Source organism: Penicillium psychrofluorescens, assembly GCF_964197705.1.
Source record: "Penicillium psychrofluorescens genome assembly, chromosome: 6".
Classification (NCBI taxonomy): Eukaryota; Fungi; Ascomycota; class Eurotiomycetes; order Eurotiales; family Aspergillaceae; genus Penicillium; species Penicillium psychrofluorescens.
Window position 1 is genome coordinate 1,054,121 of NC_133444.1, and position 17,290 is coordinate 1,071,410.

General features: G+C 52.9%; 8 protein-coding genes across 8 annotated transcripts; 2 read left to right on the top strand and 6 right to left on the bottom strand.

The window, feature by feature from the left end:
* Positions 1-146: 146 nt before the first annotated feature.
* On the top strand, positions 147-1,175 carry PFLUO_LOCUS8914 (Glycerol 2-dehydrogenase (NADP(+)); the record flags this gene model as incomplete). The annotated part of the gene is made up of 2 exons (XM_073786691.1): positions 147-554; positions 606-1,175. The coding sequence occupies 2 exons, from the start codon at positions 147-149 to the stop codon at positions 1,173-1,175; spliced, it is 978 nt and encodes a 325-aa protein (XP_073642921.1).
* A 2,485-nt stretch (positions 1,176-3,660) lies between these two features.
* Positions 3,661-4,674, bottom strand: PFLUO_LOCUS8915 (uncharacterized protein; the record flags this gene model as incomplete). The annotated part of the gene is made up of 2 exons (XM_073786692.1): positions 3,661-4,465; positions 4,516-4,674. Coding segments are annotated over 2 exons (964 nt in total), but the record flags the coding sequence as incomplete, so codon positions are not given.
* Positions 4,675-7,583: 2,909 nt separating this feature from the next.
* On the bottom strand, positions 7,584-9,917 carry PFLUO_LOCUS8916 (uncharacterized protein; the record flags this gene model as incomplete). The annotated part of the gene is made up of 3 exons (XM_073786693.1): positions 7,584-9,247; positions 9,317-9,663; positions 9,886-9,917. The coding sequence occupies 3 exons, from the start codon at positions 9,915-9,917 to the stop codon at positions 7,584-7,586; spliced, it is 2,043 nt and encodes a 680-aa protein (XP_073642923.1).
* A 630-nt stretch (positions 9,918-10,547) lies between these two features.
* Positions 10,548-11,208, bottom strand: PFLUO_LOCUS8917 (uncharacterized protein; the record flags this gene model as incomplete). Its single annotated transcript, XM_073786694.1, has 3 exons — positions 10,548-10,600; positions 10,702-11,043; positions 11,199-11,208. 3 exons carry the CDS (start codon positions 11,206-11,208, stop codon positions 10,548-10,550), a joined length of 405 nt encoding a protein of 134 aa, XP_073642924.1.
* Positions 11,209-11,464: 256 nt separating this feature from the next.
* PFLUO_LOCUS8918 (uncharacterized protein) lies at positions 11,465-12,509 on the top strand (the record flags this gene model as incomplete). The annotated part of the gene is made up of 3 exons (XM_073786695.1): positions 11,465-11,527; positions 11,597-11,709; positions 11,810-12,509. The coding sequence occupies 3 exons, from the start codon at positions 11,465-11,467 to the stop codon at positions 12,507-12,509; spliced, it is 876 nt and encodes a 291-aa protein (XP_073642925.1).
* A 72-nt stretch (positions 12,510-12,581) lies between these two features.
* On the bottom strand, positions 12,582-14,826 carry PFLUO_LOCUS8919 (uncharacterized protein; the record flags this gene model as incomplete). Its single annotated transcript, XM_073786696.1, has 7 exons — positions 12,582-12,643; positions 12,697-13,042; positions 13,098-13,178; positions 13,231-13,408; positions 13,461-13,600; positions 13,691-14,243; positions 14,306-14,826. 7 exons carry the CDS (start codon positions 14,824-14,826, stop codon positions 12,582-12,584), a joined length of 1,881 nt encoding a protein of 626 aa, XP_073642926.1.
* Positions 14,827-14,969: 143 nt separating this feature from the next.
* Positions 14,970-15,606, bottom strand: PFLUO_LOCUS8920 (uncharacterized protein; the record flags this gene model as incomplete). The annotated part of the gene is made up of 3 exons (XM_073786697.1): positions 14,970-15,379; positions 15,436-15,553; positions 15,601-15,606. 3 exons carry the CDS (start codon positions 15,604-15,606, stop codon positions 14,970-14,972), a joined length of 534 nt encoding a protein of 177 aa, XP_073642927.1.
* Positions 15,607-15,936: 330 nt separating this feature from the next.
* On the bottom strand, positions 15,937-17,202 carry PFLUO_LOCUS8921 (uncharacterized protein; the record flags this gene model as incomplete). Its single annotated transcript, XM_073786698.1, has 2 exons — positions 15,937-17,102; positions 17,160-17,202. 2 exons carry the CDS (start codon positions 17,200-17,202, stop codon positions 15,937-15,939), a joined length of 1,209 nt encoding a protein of 402 aa, XP_073642928.1.
* Positions 17,203-17,290: the final 88 nt, after the last annotated feature.

The window sequence follows — 17,290 nt, forward strand, 5'->3', positions numbered from 1 at the left end:
TGGAGGGGATGAATGCAAACATACAAACAACCATCATAAATAATTCGAGACAGCGTCATCGTTTCTATACCCCACCATTCTCCTTTCTCCTCCAACGTCTCCTTTTCCCTATCACTCCTCCGTCAATTGATCCATCCCCTACCATCATGTCCAACGGAAAGACCTTCACGCTGAGCAATGGGGTGAAAATCCCCGCCGTCGGTTTCGGAACCTTCGCCAGTGAGGGTGCCAAGGGCGAGACCTATGCCGCGGTCACTTGTGCCCTCCGGACGGGCTACCGGCACCTGGACTGTGCCTGGTTCTACCTCAACGAGGATGAGGTCGGCGATGGCATCCGTGATTTCCTCAAGGAAAACCCCTCCGTCAAGCGGGAGGATATCTTCGTGACGACCAAGGTGTGGAACCACCTGCACCGGTACGAGGATGTGCTGTGGTCCGTGGAGGACTCACTCAAGCGCCTGAAGCTTGACTACGTCGACCTGTTCCTGATCCACTGGCCCATTGCCGCCGAGAAGGACGGCCAAGAGAAGCCGAAGATCGGAGCGGACGGCAAGGTAAGGGCATTGTGTCTCTAGGGGAAGAATTGGGAAGCTAACTAGGTGCAGTACGTGATCCTCAAAGACCTGACCGAAAACCCCGAGCCCACCTGGCGCGCCATGGAGAAGCTGTACGCGGACGGCAAGGCCAAGGCCATCGGTGTGTCCAACTGGACCATCCCGCAGCTGGAGCAGATGCTCTCGTTCGCCAAGGTAGCGCCGCAGGTCAACCAGGTCGAGATCCATCCGTTCCTGCCGAACAAGGAGCTGGTGCAGTACTGCTTCTCCAAGAACATCATGCCCGAGGCCTACTCGCCGCTGGGCTCGCAGAACCAGGTGCCGACGACCGGCGAGCGCGTCAGCGACAACAAGACCCTGAACGACATTGCCCAGAAGGGCGGTAACACCCTGGCCCAGGTACTGATTGCCTGGGGTCTTCGTCGCGGCTACGTCGTGCTCCCCAAGAGCTCCAACGCCAAGCGCATCGAGTCCAATTTCCAGAGCATCACCCTCAGCGAAGCCGACTTCGAGGCCGTCAACCAGGTCGCTGATAACCGCCACTTCCGCTTCGTCAACATGAAGGACACTTTCGGCTACGATGTGTGGCCCGAGGAGACGGCCAAGAACCTGTCTGCATAGACAGTCCAAAATAAAAACAGATGATACCTCTGCATGGGTTGCGAGTGCTGAGAGAGCGAGGTTAGATGTGTAACGACCAACTATGAGATAACTAGATGAATGGATATATCGTGACATAATGGAGGTCTATAGTATCCACATGCAGTTATCTAGTCTCTGCGACGGTATTCCGGTCGAATCCACTTTGCTGCCTTCATCTCATGCACCATGTCTATAGAAGCCGATAATCCTTTCAAAAATATTTTAGCTTGTATCATGCTTGTAATTTAAATTTGAGCTCCAGACCCGGGATGCAACAGGGCGAGGAAAAGAGATTTCGGCCAATGACCGGGAACATAATCAAAGATTACATACACTCCGTGCCTGAACCAGTTATCGCACTCGCCCTACAATAAAAACAGTAAACATCAACAAACGCCGTCTATTTCTTAAGGCTTTACTAGACAATACCACTACAGCTCTGTATCGCTACCCAATTGATACTGAATCTATTCCTACCGTAGAACCCCTCCTTCAGCCTTACAATCGAATAAACAACGCCCCGGAAAAATAATCCAGGAGCACACTGCTCCGAACGATGTCATCCCGCTTCCCAGATCCACACCCCCTGCGCCAGTTTTTTTGGTCGAGATCTCCAGACCCTACCCAATACTAGTCTATAACAACTGTAACAGCATTCGGGAGAATCCGGAGGCGCAACTGCGCTGCAACACCGAAACGCCGACAGGCGGACCGAACGAACCATAATTTATGTACTAGGCTTTGTTACTAGAGTATTGACATGTGTCTGTGGTTTTGGTACTTGCGCTTGTACTAGCACTGTACATGATGTACATTGATGTTCGTTGGATTTACATACTCGGCTCTGCCGATTGGGTGGTGGCTAATTCCCTCTTCCCACCCTCCCTCGGGCCTATCTTGCCCACAACTGAAAACTTTGATGCGGTCCGTGTTTGATGCTGATTTTTTGGGTTCCCGGTGTGTGGACGTGGCGTCCGGGTCGGGCTAGATTTCATTTGATTATGTTTTTTTTTGTTTATCGGATGCCGAGAGCATTCCGAGAAAAAAAGAAAAGTGGCGGTTTATTTGCCAGCGAGCTATTCATAGTAAAGTGACGGATGTATACGGTGTTTATACAGTGGTTATGAACTGTCTAGAAGCACCACCAGCGCCCTATCTGATAGAATGGTCCGAGCGCGCCGAGGGGAAGTTGGGGCCATGCAGCTACCGCAGCCCAGACGGGTTCGATGCTTGACTAGGGCTGACGCTGTAGCCGGAGATGGCAGATCTTCTTCATTTCTGCCGGGTAGACGTCATGGTACAGATGCCAACTCAGGGTACAAGACAACACTACAGTACTTCCTCGCTTTACCGAACTAAATTTTGGAAGATCGTGACATTCGTTAGTGTGTACAGTAATGAAAATATATATTTCTTGCTATCTAAACCGGCTCCGTATATCGCTCTGGTGCCGAGAACTAATTGATCTTCATCAAGGCTAGCTAATCCCTGAATCTGATAGAGAACTAGGTCATCAGTAGTGCTAGAATCGTCCTGTCCTATCTCCCCATCAGCGATTCTAGTACTATTGATGACCTAAGATCGTTCCTGTAGTTGTTGGATGCCCTCTCCTAGGTGGTGATTGATACTCGAGATCTCTAGATCCCATCGATAATGCTCTGGAGAAGCAGTTGACGATTGTCTTCTCTGATATATCGAAATTCCATGCTCGTACAGTCCAACGAATTGCATAGATGAGATTGATCGTTGATAGTGTATCTCTTCCAGCGTCATATTTGGCTATCATATAACGTACCCAGTCCCTCCGCCAGTAGGTCTTCTACGTCCTCATCATTCCCTGATCAAGTGGCTAGTATCTACTTGTAGAATTTGGGGGAGCCAGATAACAAAGGTAGTTTGGAGGATATCCTGATTCTTGGATTAGTTAACTACATCACAACGCTAACTATTGGTAAACCAGTTGTGGGAATAGTATCCAAGGGATGTAGAAGGCTTTACTAGTCATGTTTTGGAGGATTATATTATTTAATAGTGTGAACCCAGCGGATCTGACATTAAGTAAATGTGGCAGAGAGTTAAGCACGTCTCTTTCAGGTAAAGCATAGTTGTCTCTCAATTGTGGGGGTGGTAAGGCCAACACTATTTACAATCAAGAAAGAAGAAAAGGAGGCCTTGGTCTGGATCATTTAGCTCAAAACTTCGATATCGGCCAGCGATCGCTCGATCGGTTCATCACGAAACAATATCTTGGCCCTTGCATGCGACGGCCACATCTTAAGTCTATAGTACCGCCACTTTGTCTCTAGATCTTCGAGGCCCTTCGCGGACCGCAGTCCTAACATCACATCACGTTCCACACATGATAATGGAAAACATGTGTCGATATCTGACCATAGAGTTGAAAAATCAGCAATCCCATATGGTGAATCAAAGAGCCCTAGGCGACGCAGAAAGCGGGACGGACCAATCTGCCAGTGGCTATGAGGAGCCCACATCCAGAGAAGAAGTTCTATAATATTAGGTGGTCGCAGGAGCTCGGAAATTTCTCGAATGAAATGAAGCCAGTTAGAGGCCTCAGTATCATTTTTGTCCCAGAATAGGTCCTCGTTTTCGCCCGCTATCCAGCTTGGGACGCTCGAGACGTGAAAAGGCTTGCGTCCGAGGAATCCCCAGACAAAATCGACTACTTCAACAATGTCAACCTTTTCTTTGAGTGGCCGAGCTGGGTTGTCTGTCCACAGAGACCCAACAAGATCGTAGGCTTTGTCCCACTCCTCTGCTGTTCCATAATCCTGAACTCTCGCGAGCCACAGCGCCTCAAATGCGACCCAATGAGCGGTAAGGGCTTTGTAAAATCGTTGGTAGGACCGCTGCTTCTGCTCTGCATCCAAGGCATAGAAGTCTAGACTGCAAGACCGGGACGGAGGTAGAAGGGCTTCCTCACGACCCATGGCTTGCCGGTCTTCCCACACAGCTCTATGTCCCGTGTAGGGGTATATCGAGGTGGAATACGACCTCTGCACAGAAGAGTCGCAATAAAGGTTGAAAAGAAGCCGCATCGCATGCCACCGGCAGACCACGGCCCAGACAGTCTCAGCCGGTAACTCTCTGCTCGACTTCCCTAGATCCAGGTTGTCGGCGAAAAACTGTTTGCGGCCTTCGGTGTCTTCGTGAACCGCATCCTTTGAATAAAATATTTCCGAGAAATCCCCGTAGAACCTGATGCGATCGCAGAGTTCGAGATCATGCGCATGCTGAGGGGCATGTTGCTTTGAAACTGGTCAGCATCGTGAAATGTCCCAAGGCATGCGAGACGTACAATGATCGTTGAGAATATCCTCAAGCGCGTGTGCAACGGGTTGAACACGTAATTCAGGTATTTGCAGCTCCGCGCGAGATGAACAACATCATCAATATCATCGAGAGACTCATATACATAGACGAGAATCTCGACGGGGAGGTTTTGAATGTGACCCATGTTGTTGCGCTGTTGTGTGGTTGCGTTTGCGTAGCTGCGTATTTGCGGAAGGAGAGTTTGTTCGCACGCGACGCCATCGGTTCTAACGTAGTATTTCTTTGTCTTCCACCTACTGCGCCAACTCGGTGCTCCGAGTTGGCGCAGCGTACTATTTTAGGCGGTTAGAGCCAAACCAATTAGGCTTCAGTACTAATGCCATTTTAACATACGGCCCCTCGTTTGTAGGGGCGGTGCTTTGTCACTAGCAAAGAGCACATAATTCAACAGAGTCATGGTTTTTTGTATTGGTAAAGGGCTCACTACTAGAGAAGTGACGGTGTGCACCTAGACATTGTACTTGTCACTCTCTCAGAAGCGACAGAGAATCCAAGGATTCCAAATTCCCATGTCATCATACTTTTTGAAGGATAACTATCGCCTAGGGGCCGAGAAGGCGTAGTGAAGTTTCATTGTGAGGAGTACACTCACGCACGTACTACCTGACTGAGCGAAAGACCATTATGATGAACCTAGACAGGCTCATGATGCGTGGGCCCACTATATAGTATGTAGCCCCATGTGGATCCGTTAGCCGCACTCCCAACTTTAATACATGGATGTACATCCCACTTGCCTCATCGTCATATCCAAAGCATCAACAGTCGAATCTCGACAAGGCAATCAAGCAACTGTGAATAACAGAGGTTGACAAAACGACGTTCTTGCTGCTATGTATTAAAGGTTGATAGGTTGATTATCCTCTGGAGATCCCTGAACTCCCTCCCCCAATGACATATAAGCATGACAGGAAGATACAACGCCAAAACAAGGGAAAAAAGAAGAAATTATATACATTGTGCCGATCATGCCATTTCAGGCAAAGGAACTCGCTCCGTCGAAGTTAGCTCAGAGGGTTCGCTAGGGGGAAGCTCCGAGACCGCCGACGGACGACCGCGCTGATAAAAGTTCGGGTGAGGCTGAAACTCCGAGACCAACGGATGACCGCGCTGGGAAGTTCTCTTGCGATTTTTCCCGAGGACGAAGAAATATATCAAGGCTCCTATCGCAATAACCGCCACCGGAACGCCGATTCCAATCCCGATCTTGGCTCCTTCTGATAGACCACCACCGCTACTAACAACGTTTTTGTGCGTTGATACTTCTCCTGAATTGAGTGCTGAGGATGGCTTGGATATCGATGAGGATGTAGAGGATGTCGAGGATGTCGAGGATGTAGAGGATGTCGATGATGTTGAGGATGTCGAGGATGTCGAGGATGGCGATGTGGTCGAGGATGAGTCTGTGGTTGTTGCGATGGCTGTTTTAGGAAGGTCGGACCTTTCCCATAGCAAAGGGATCCCGTCTGCGTACACGGTTACTGAGGTTGTCAGGGCGCTGGCGATGACGACGCCAGAGGAGTAGGCTGTCACGGTGTCTTTTGGTAAGAGGGTTTCGCTGCACTGATGACCATTGCCACCATAGCTCATGCCCCTTGATAGTACCGTAGTGTCAGTCGTGTTTTCCTTTTCTATTTCGACCTCTTAGGGCAAATCGAACAGGACTATACTCACGAGGGACAACAAATAGCACCACTCGTGCTACCCGTGACATCTATCCCATCCCACGTTCCATCCATTACTGCCGCAGTGGCCCATCCGACTGGACAGTAGATCCCCGGCGAATCTGCCACGAATAAGCGCCTGATGATAATAGTATTCCGAGACTTGACTTACACCAATACGTGCCCCAGTATGAATCGTCTTTAAGCAGATTTGCAGGCACCGTCCCCGTCGGTAAGCATTCGATGCCGGTAGTCCACCAGTGGCCATAGAAGGTGGTTGTAACCGGATCGTTATTCACATAATAGATCGCTGTGGATATGGTCTGCAGGCATGATGTTGGCGGGGTGAAGGTGGTTGTCAGTGGACCCCGGTTGAAGTACTCCGTGATATCAGGGGTGGACATGGCAGCGATCCTCCAAAGGGAGTATTTACAAAGGTGGGATCACGATGTTCATGAAAGGGAGAGAAGAGACGCGGACCAGTTCCCCCTTTATGTTGGAGTAAAAAGCCATGCTACAGAGCTGAGCAATGGGATACATCCGTGCTGAGACCCACCCAAGCCGGTATTATTATGGTAGGCCTTATTTTTGAAAATGCATTACTCGTATTATTTGAATATCATCGACTGCAACTAAAACGCATGGTTAACTATTAGGGAATAGGTAATTATCAATCTCGCGATGACGGTACCGCATCGCGTACAAGCAGTCATTGATGCAAATGAATGGTACACGAACTACTAAGTAGACTTGTATGTAATCGCATGCCATTTTTGAATTGTCATTAATTTGCATTTTACACTAGTGCGCCAAGCCATGCTAGCGCTGGTTCATCCCAGGGACCCTGCTGTAGTATGACAGGCTGTGGTCGATTCACGACAGCTTAGCGCGCACGAATCTCGTGTTTATTTGACCGCTAAACAATTTGGGAAAAGATGTGCTGTGGATAGTATCGCTTAAAAAATGTAAATCGTTAACGAAGTGTCTAGACCATACTCGAGCGCAAACAAGCAATGGCACTTGCTTGCAATACAACCCACATGTTAGCCCTGCAAACACTGTTGATAACCATAGACCTACCTAGGTAGCTCAGGCTCTCTTTTGCTGTATGGGGATAGGCTATCCAAGACAAATCCTCCGCTGTACAAAGAAATGTACACTCTGCTAAACGTTTTACATCGAAGGTTTGAGCACATCTGAAGACGACGAACGGATAAGAATTCAATTCCCAAGGCTATACAACAAACTCATCATCAACGACTCCAAAGACAAAAAAGCAATTGGTATCTACAGCAGCAGGAAAAATCTCCTAGCGACGAATAATTTCAAAGAAGAAACGGGTGTACACCCAAGTACTTAAGGACTGCAATCATGTCCTTGGTCGCACCCGGCGAGGCATGGGTGTCGATCCCGCGCTCATCTGGCGCTTCGTGCTCTCGGCCGGGGCAGCGGGCGCGGAGCTCTTGGTGCTTGTGCTGCGTGGGATGCCACTGACAAATGAATGCTCCGAGGTAGTAGTGGTGCCGCTGGTACTCTTGGAAGGTGGAGCGGGAAGCAGAGATGAGCGGGGGGACTTGGGCGTGAGCTTGCGGCGGCCTTTGCTTGGTGTGGATGGGGACCCTGAAGGAGCAGCTGCGGAAGAGGAAGAGGAGGCGGCGGCGGCGGCGGTGGTGGTGGGAAGCTTGCTTGTGCTGGTCGTACTGCGATTGCCAGTCTTCACTGGGGTGCCGGATCCCATCGAGCCCGAGTCTAGGCGTCGCACGCGTCGTGACCGCGGCGTTGTGCTAGCAGCAGCGGTAGGCGGCGGCGCGGGGACGCTGTCAGCACCTTGACTGATTTCTGCATTTTTTGGAGCCTGGCTACGACTGCGGCGCTCTCCAGTAGACGCCGCACGTTTGTCGGGCCGTTTCGTGCCAGAACGCAGTCGAGACGCACCGTCGACGTCAGGCCTGGAATTGTCACCCTCCTCTTCTTCCTCGGCATCGTCCACGGGATCGTCCTCATACTCGGCCAGCCGCTCATCATTCCAGGCAACGCTCTTACGACGCTTAGCCGGGAGTTGGCTGCGAGAACCCTTGCAATCCGAGCGGCTAGAAGAGGAGTCGTTGCTGTCTGTCTCGTCGTTCTGCTGTTGTTGGGCGAGGGCCGCAAGCGCGTACTTGGGCATCACAGAGCTGCCCTTGTTGTGTCGAGTATTCCGCTTTGTAGCCAAGGCCAGCTCCTGTGCCTCAGTCCGCTGTAGAAATACAAACTCGGTTCCCTTGGCCCGGCGCAGAGCGATAGTGTTGCGCGCAGTCGGGCCGTTCGCGGCCGGGGTCTTTGCGCGTGTGCTTCGTCGGGGTACAGGGCTGGCAGGAGCTGGCTCCTCGTTGACCGGGGCTTCTTTTTGGCCCTCTTGCATCTCCACAGCAGGTGGAGGAGAGCCATCTTTGTTGAGTGATAGCTGCTTTTTGATCGGAGAGGGCGAATTGGTGTCCAACGCCTCTAATGCGCGGCGTGAGCGCGGTGTCGAGCATTCCGTTTCGGGAGATTCTTCCGGGCTTGACGACTTGTCCACGGCCTCCATACCTTGGTTATTCATCAATGCCGCCTTCGCCGCCCGCTTGGCCTTGGCTCTGGACAAGAAATCATTGAGAAGCTCTGCATCCTCCCCGTCAAGACTGCTCCGCAGTGCAGAACGCACGAGAGTGCCCTCCTGTTCTTGCGTCAAGTCCTGTACGGCTGTAGTTTCGTTTGCTCGTGCATTTCTAATCGGCGTGTACTGCTCTGTGTCAAATGGTCCAGACTGTAGGTCTTCCGTGGGGTTTGCCTCGGAGACTATCGGATCCAGATTCTCAACATCCATGGCCTTATCGTAGATCGAATGTTTCGGAAATCCATCCAGAACACTGAAGAGTCGAGGGGAGGCGTTCATAGCCGCTCCAACCTGGACCTCGCGGAGGCCCTTCTTGACATCGTCACCACTCACGTCATCAAGGTCCGGCTGAGCTGCATGGTCCTCATGTATAGCAAGCGGTCCATCTGGGAGTTTACCTTGAGACAGATGTTAGCGGCGTGTGTTCCCCAGTAAGTAACGACATGACATGTAAACAAAGCACTTACGTCTCTTTCGCATCACCTCCGACTCCCATTTCGTTTCCAGAAACGACCTCCCCCGCTGTTCAATCGCACTATCGGTGTCATCCCCCGCGCCATCGGGACCAATACATAAGCGCTTCACGCCCCGCGGATAGCTCGCGTCTGTTGTGATCTGCGTATTATGGTCTTCGGCCGCGACGAGGTTTTTCATGCTGGTGAATGACGAGCGAAAGCGCTTCCACAACTTGCGCGTCTTCTTGGGCCCGGCCAAGGGGGTGGAAGGCTTGCGGTCCCACAGATGGGGCACTGCGCGTATGGCCTTGACGGGGGAGAAACTGAACGTGCTGCCGGGGTCGGAGTCGTCTGGCTGGCTATCGAGATTATTGGCGTTAGTGGGCTGCGAGACAAATTTTCATCGAGTCCGGACGAGACATGTATGTAGGGGATTGTGTGTGCACGGCAACACGCCTTGGAAACAACAGGGAGGCCAGGGCGCGTCTGCCAGGGATGACAATCAGGGCAGAAATGGTCTAAAGAACTAAAGACATTCGGAGAAAAAAAATAGCCAGCAAGAATCCGGAAAGTTGACCCACCATGGTTGTTGCGTCTGCTCGCTGTTGGCCATGTTGACGCGTGTGGAATGTGTCAAAAATTGACTGGAATGCGCCCAGGAGACTGAATGTCACAGGGCGAGGGTGAGGCTGTGAGAGATAATCAAATCATGTAGAGGAAGCGAGGTAAACAGTATAATGGCTAAGCGATGCTGGTCATGACAGTGATAATTGATGGTGATGGAGCGCGGGTGGTGTTTGGTGCCCGTTGCTGGTTGCCCTGCCAACACTTAACCCTATTCGTGGTACTGGGTGCAATTGACGGTCAGAACTACACAGTTATTGGATTCAAAAACTACAGGTAGTTAATTGATAGAAATCAGCATGGTCGTCACAGCTTTATTTCACTCTCACTCAAAGAGCTCTCTATTCAATCCACCGAAATAGACCATCGCGTGTCTCCGGCAGAGATAGCACGTTATGGATATCTTGGTCCTCAGATACAACCGCAGGTTCACTATCCTGCTATGTGAGAAGGCCATGGTCCTCGCCATAGATGCGTCCTGAGGAGGGGTCGACGATCGATGCACCAAACTAGGCCGTCGCGTGGAGAAATCGTGTCTCATAACATCATATCGAAGGGCTAGCTGATACTACCAGATGGCCCTCGAGCCACTCTAGCAAAAGCAAAGCAAAATCCTGAATCACAGCAACTTCTGTTCCAAGTCCCGCTCATCGAACGGATCCCCGAATTCATCTAAACGGAAACACCAGTCAGCTCGTTATCCAGGAACCATCACGCTCAATCCCACCACCCAATAACAGATCAGCGAATGAGTAAATGAAGAGCAAACATACTCAGGTTAAACTCCTTATCAACCACATACTCCATCGCGCGCTGATAGTCCTCCTGCGCCCGACGACTCTTCCACGCCGCGACAGGCGGCTCGGAGCCCTTGCCCGCCGCGGCACCAGCACCGGCACCTATCGTCTCCGGAGCGGCCTCAAAATCGCAGACGGGGAACTGCGACATGTGCTGTGGCTGTGAGCCCGGCGGGGAGAGCTCTGATGCGCCCGCCGCAGGGGAGAAAAGGGTGTGGCCGGTGGGTGTGCGGGCGCCAACGTGGGGAGCATCGGAGTCGTCGTGGATGGAGTCGACGGAGGAGGCCATTTCGGAGTCGCCGTCTGGGTCTTTGGGGTCTTTTTGGGGGTGGTTAGTTGAGGTGTAGCTGGGTGTAACTGGGAGTGGGGGTATAGAGGAGAGCGTGGATAGATGATGATGATGATGATGGTAATGGTGCCGGGGGAGATCTGGGAGGTGGGATGAACTGGGAAGAGAGATAGATCAGACATACCAATTGCCATGCTGCACTGAATGATCGGGTACAGAGTGGAGTGGATGAGAAGAAGAAGCAGAGAGGCGTTGTTACAGTAGAAGTGAGCAACTGACGATCTCCCCGTCCGGGCGGTGGCCGGCCGAATTCTCTTTTTCTGAACACTTCTCATTCTTTATAAACCACCTACTAACTACATGTTGCATTGATCCTTACTGGGAGTTACTGTCATTTGCCCCATTGCATTTTTTCCCAACCATCGCATTCACTCACTTCCTCCGTTTGCCATGAACGCCAACTCCGCCGCCCCCGATGCGTGGGACGATGAGGACTGGGAAAGCCAGGCTGATGTTGGTCTCCCGCTGCCCTTCTTTACCTTACCACCGGCGTAATATATCTTCTAACTCTTTTTATCACAGAAGCTAGATACTCAGCCTACACAGTCAGCCGAGAAGAAGGTCTCGTCGAAGGTCACTAAGGCGCAGCGCAGGGCGCAACAGGCCGAGTTCAACCGGCAACTATGGGCTGAAGCGTATGTATATCTAAAACCTGCAACACAAACACATACACATACACACACCACAGAGAGAGGAAGAACCCCCAAAAGACTGACTGGATTTTCAACTATCTAGCGAGTCCCCACAACAGACATTCCACTACCTCGAGGCACGCTCAGATGTGCCACTGAAGCAGGACTTTAAGCCGACAGTAACGCTACTCAGCCGCAAGCCGCAAATAGCAACCCGGCAGACGCCGTCATCGTCTGCCTCCGCCGCAGCCGCGGGGATCGCGCAGATGGGGCTATACGGCGAGGACGACGATTCCGACGACGAGGGTAGTAAACGGGCCGAGCCCACGGCCGAGGAGCGGCAGGCTATGGCGCTCAAGAACCGGGAGGAGAAGCAACGAAAATACGAAGAGGCGCGGGAGCGGCTGTTTGGAAGTCCCTCAGCTACTACATCCGGTACATCTTCGCCGGGGAGCACGACGCCGCCGCTGCGCCCGCATGAAGGGAGAGGAGGGAAAGGCAAGGGGCGGGGTGGTGGTGGTGGTGGTGGTGGTGGTGGTGGTGGGAGTGGGCGAGAGCGGGAGAAGAGGGATTCGTCTACGGCGTCGAGCAAGTCGAGACACCATCTCTACGATCCTGTTGGCGCGGTGAAGCCGAATGCCGGGTTTGCGCAGAGACCGCTACATCGGCAGCAATCGAATAACAGTGACTCGGACAAAAATGCCCCGGCCCCGCAGCAGCCGATACGCAACCCGCGCGGGCCAGATGCGAGTGGGAGAGGTGGTTTCAGCAGATTCGCAAATCGGGGTGGTCGAGGCAGCTAATATACATGGCGCGCCAACACGAACTTTCTCGTATCTGTTTCCTCCGCTGCAATGCCCGCACACCAAGAAGACTCATGGCAGACCGCGCCCTGAATTAATTGCATTGGCCACTTGGGATGTGTTTGGACGATTCTCTGTGACAACCACATCAGCGCACGGAATTCTGGTGGGGGAGGCAACAACTCACCGGCATATCGCTTATAGCTGTCGAGGTATAGCTCGTCCGTGCTTGTTGTCGCTTGGACATGCTCGTTCGTCTCGAGTGCATTCACCCACGAGGCCCACCGAGTTCCTTCCTCAGCGTCTGGCCACCCTCGGTACGGCTTCAATACTCGCGACAGCCGAAGAATCCACGGCGCAGCCTGGACATCCACGAACGAGAGCTCCTGGCCCAAGAAAAAGGGCCCACGCGGGTGCGCCACCTCGATCAATTTATGGATCGCGTCGTGGAGCTCCTTTACATGAGCAATCTGCTTCTCCTGGTCCTGTTCTTGAAGGACGCGGTAGAAGGTCGGTACAATGTGCCGGTTGATCTAGGGCCGTTGTCAGCAAGGGCGGTGGACATGAAAAACAAAATCAAAACCCTACATGGTCTGTCCATAACCGACAATGGGCGCGCAACTTTGCATCCGATGGCAGAAGCGCCGTGCCTTCGTTGCAGTCTTCGAGCTGCAGCCATTTGATCAGCGAGAGACCCTTGGATCTGTTCCTGCGACCTTACATATTCTAGCAGCACCGTGCTCTCATAGCATCCCCAGTCATTGTGCCGCAGTGCGGGAACAAGTCCCCGAGGATTCACCTCCAGCAGGGACTTGGGCTTCTCGTACGGGTCCACTTCGATATATTGGTATGGGATACCTTTAAGCTCGAGAGCTATCCATACGCGCTGCACAAAGGGACTTGACATGTCCCAGTCAGTCAATGTCCCCGATATCTGGTGCAGGGGCTTACCAGAAGCAGCTTCCGTATAGCTGGAGTTCGGTTTCGGCGGCATGTCTGGCCGCCGTTTCAGCCGCGAGACCAGTCGCTTTTGTATGGTACGCTTTGTTTGTGGTGGACATGATTTGACCCTGTTGTACAGAGGATGTTGACTAGATATGATTGAAAATGAATCAGCCAAGATGGACGATGGTGAAGACAGTGACGTAACCGAGGGTCATTCTGCGGGGACTCGAACGTACCTTTTTCCTCCCTTTGCCCTGCTTCTTCAGCAGATATCTGTGCACGCTATCCTTCTTCACCCGATCACTCTCCTCCAGCGTATGCGTATGCCCGCCGGGAACTCCATCATCCTTCCCATTAAGCCCGTTCCCATTGACCCGCTGGATGGTAAAATACCTCCTCCCCTCGGAGCCGGGGTGACCCTCTGGGAGCTTGGGGCTCGAGGCAAACACTTCATGGGGCATACGTAACTGGAGTGGATTGCCGGGGTTGCTGAAGAAGGTCTGCATTCCGGGGAACGGGGGAGGAGATGGCTCGGTCTCGCGCGGGCTTGGGCTCTCGGGCTGCCGGCCGGGCAAATGCTCCGTGATTTTGATCACGACTTTGCAGAGATCGCGCGGTCGTTCCGTGCGCTTGCGTTTCTTGACAGTTGGGTCGTCGGATTTGGGCGTGCCTCCGGGTCGGCCCTTTAGTCGACATCCCCAGTAGTGAGAGACCATGGGCCACCGTTTGTACTGCTGGGTGGAGCGGTGGGAGTAGACGTTGTCGATGTGTGGGAAGTAGGTCTGGAACCTGTAGAAATGGTCTGTATCAGCATGAAAGATCCGCCGGGGCGACGAGGAGGGCATGTATACTCTTGCTCGCTCACGGTGATCACCTCCTCGTCAACATTGAATAGTCTGTCCCGCCAATATTCCAGGTCCGGCGGGTCAGCGATCAATTTCATGCCACAGAGCTGGCCTGCATAATCCACCGAGTCCAGAGACTCCAAATTCCGGAGTTCTGGACGGTCTGGTGGTGGCATGGCATTCGCGTGGTTGTTTTGCGCCGCGCGCGCATTGTTTCCCACCGCTGCCCCGCCCTGCCCGAGATCGTCGGACTCACCCGTCTGTGTGCCTGTCGTCGCATACTGTCTGGGAGGTGGCTGGACGTAGGCGTGAGGCGGCGGGGGGTGAAACTGTGGAGGTACGAAGGTATTCATGGGCTCTCCCGGTCTGAGCGGGCGGACGAAGCCAGGGATGGTGAAGACAGGTACTACATCCTGTAGCGATTGGACCTGTCTGGGTCTTGCAAGTGGCTGCGGGGGAATTGGCTGCTGGCGAATCGGCTGCTGGGCCTGGAGATTGGGAACTGGAGGGCGCTGGAGAGAGTCCATTGGGATGGGTAAAGCGGAGAGAGTTGTTGATCGCCGGAAGATCAGTAGATGTTATACAGACGGTGGGAGTAACTACGACATTCTTGATCAACGACTACTTGAAGTATTCAATTAACACTGTTTATCGAATACAATCATCCACCCTACAGCCCCTTGCCCGCCTTCTTCTTCGCCGCCTCAGAGTTCGCAAACGGAAACCCCGTCGTCCTCTTATCCGCTCCGGTCCTACGACTGATCTTACCATCCCCACTAGCAAAGAGCACACACCACAGTCCAACCGACGCCAGAAGGGCGTGTCCCGCAACCCCAACAGCGAACGTACCCTGTCCACCAGTGGCGTACCAGGTATACGCATAGAAAGCAGCGACAGCGTGGAACGCCGAGGTTACCATCAATGTGGGCAAGGCATAGGGGGCCTTGGGATCAGAGTTCTCGGTTGTGACGGGCGAGGAGATCGAGGAGGTGAGCGGGATGGTGCCCGTGAGCATCACGGTGAGTGCGGCGACGGTGAGTAGGCTGATGCCGAGGCTGCGGGCGAAGTAGATTTCCATTGCTGGGGAGGGGCATTAGTTGGTACGTTAGATCAATGACTACCTCAAAGGCACATACCAGAAGCAGGACGTGATTCATCTAGCAGCATGGCGATGATCATGCTGGGGCCGGCTATCAAGGGTACGCTCTGCAGCGAGAGCCATCCGGCAGTCGAGTAGGTGTAGGCGTGGAAGACCTGCAGCTGGTCAGCACGAAACAAGAGGCCGGGGGAGAAAAACTAACATCCATGATGACAATTTTGGTGGCAGGGAGAGAGAGAAATAAAGAGAGAAACAGAGAGGGAAAGAGAGAGGGAAAGAGAGAGGGAAAGAGAGAGGGAAAGAGAGAGAGTGAGAGAAAGAAAAGAGGGATGAATTGCCAGCTGCCGAAGGGCCAAAGACATACATTCCGATTGACGTCATCACGGTTTGCCTTGTTTGTACTGGTCCAAATGGCAGAAGTATAGAACGACAAGGGAGTTGTGATTGTAAGGTATTTTGTATTCTTTTGTCTGAAGCCAACCCAAGATGTATAACTAGCGCCTCTCGTGAACCCCCCAACACCGTGAAATCATCATCATCATCCTTGGTTGATATGGCTCGCCCGCAGATACCGCGTGAAGCTGTTGTCCGCATCTGATGGCGTATTTTGACTGCCCGACAGAGCTTGCTGGTACCGCTGCGAGAGCGCATCATCGTTGCCAGCCCCAGGATCCTCATAATCCTCGTCGCTGTCGTCCTCCCCATCCGCCAGCCCCTGCTTGATAATCTCATCTTCTTCCTCGGCCTCACTCACAGTCTCCGGCTCCGGCGCGGGCTCCCGGCGTGGTCGGCGGCCGGAGCCAGAGACATTCATATCCTGCATCAGCTTGCCCAGTTCCAGTTCCCGCTGCGAGGCCTTGCTTTCTTCCCGCTCCTTCTTCTTGCGCTCCAGTTCCGGCTTGTAGTCGCGCTCGAATTCTTGGCGTTTTTCTTCCACGGCCTCAAAGAACTCATCCACCCCGTCGCCGGTCATGGAGCTCACCCCTACCACACTCAGGTGTCGGTAGAACTCTTCGAGCATGAGGCTCATGCTGTTCAGAAGCGAGCCCATGTATCCACTTCCCGCGCCGAAACCGCCAGCTCCGCCCTCCGTGCCAAAGGATCCCGATTCCTCCTCCTCGCGCAGAGCCTGCTGGAAGGCATCAAAGTCGGCCATCCATTCCTTTGCGAACTCGGCATCTTTGACGTCTGTCTTGTTGAACACTAAAATCATCGGGAGCTTGGTCTTGTAGAGAATACTGCAGGCGTACAGCATGTTGCTCATGAATGTACTGGTAGAACTGGCGCGCGGAGTGTCGATGATGTATGCGATGACCGTGGGGAAAGAGGAAGCAAGGGTCTCGAGCAGAATGCTCCCCGAGGCGCTCCAGACGAACACTTCGATCTGGCCCGGGGTGTCGACGAGGATATGCTCAATAGGTTTTGCAGATGGCTTGCTGGGATTTGGTGCCGTGCGCTTCTCCAGCAGGGAGATGATCTGGTCGACTTTGGTGGCGAAGAGGTTGAGCGATGTGAGGATCCCACCGTTGGGACCCAGGTTGTACTGCTTCATCACTTCCTTGTAGTTGATCGAATCGCGGATATCGATATTGCTATCAAAAGGCACCGAGTGCACCGCGGGATCCAGGTTCATCACATACGGCACTGTGTTCTTCGAGTGCAAGTGGGAATTGATCCGTTGCATGAAGGTGGTCTTGCCGGAGCCTGAGGGGAGGAGTTAGCAGGACCATTCGAATAAGCCAAAGACAAAGATAATCCTACCGGCCATGCCCACACAGACCACGGACACTGCCGGGGACGCCATGGTGGTTGTTTGAAGGGAAGGCAGTAATTGTTGGAGTGACAAGCAAAAAAAAAGAATGCTGCGGGGAGAAAAAGAAAGCCGTCGATCT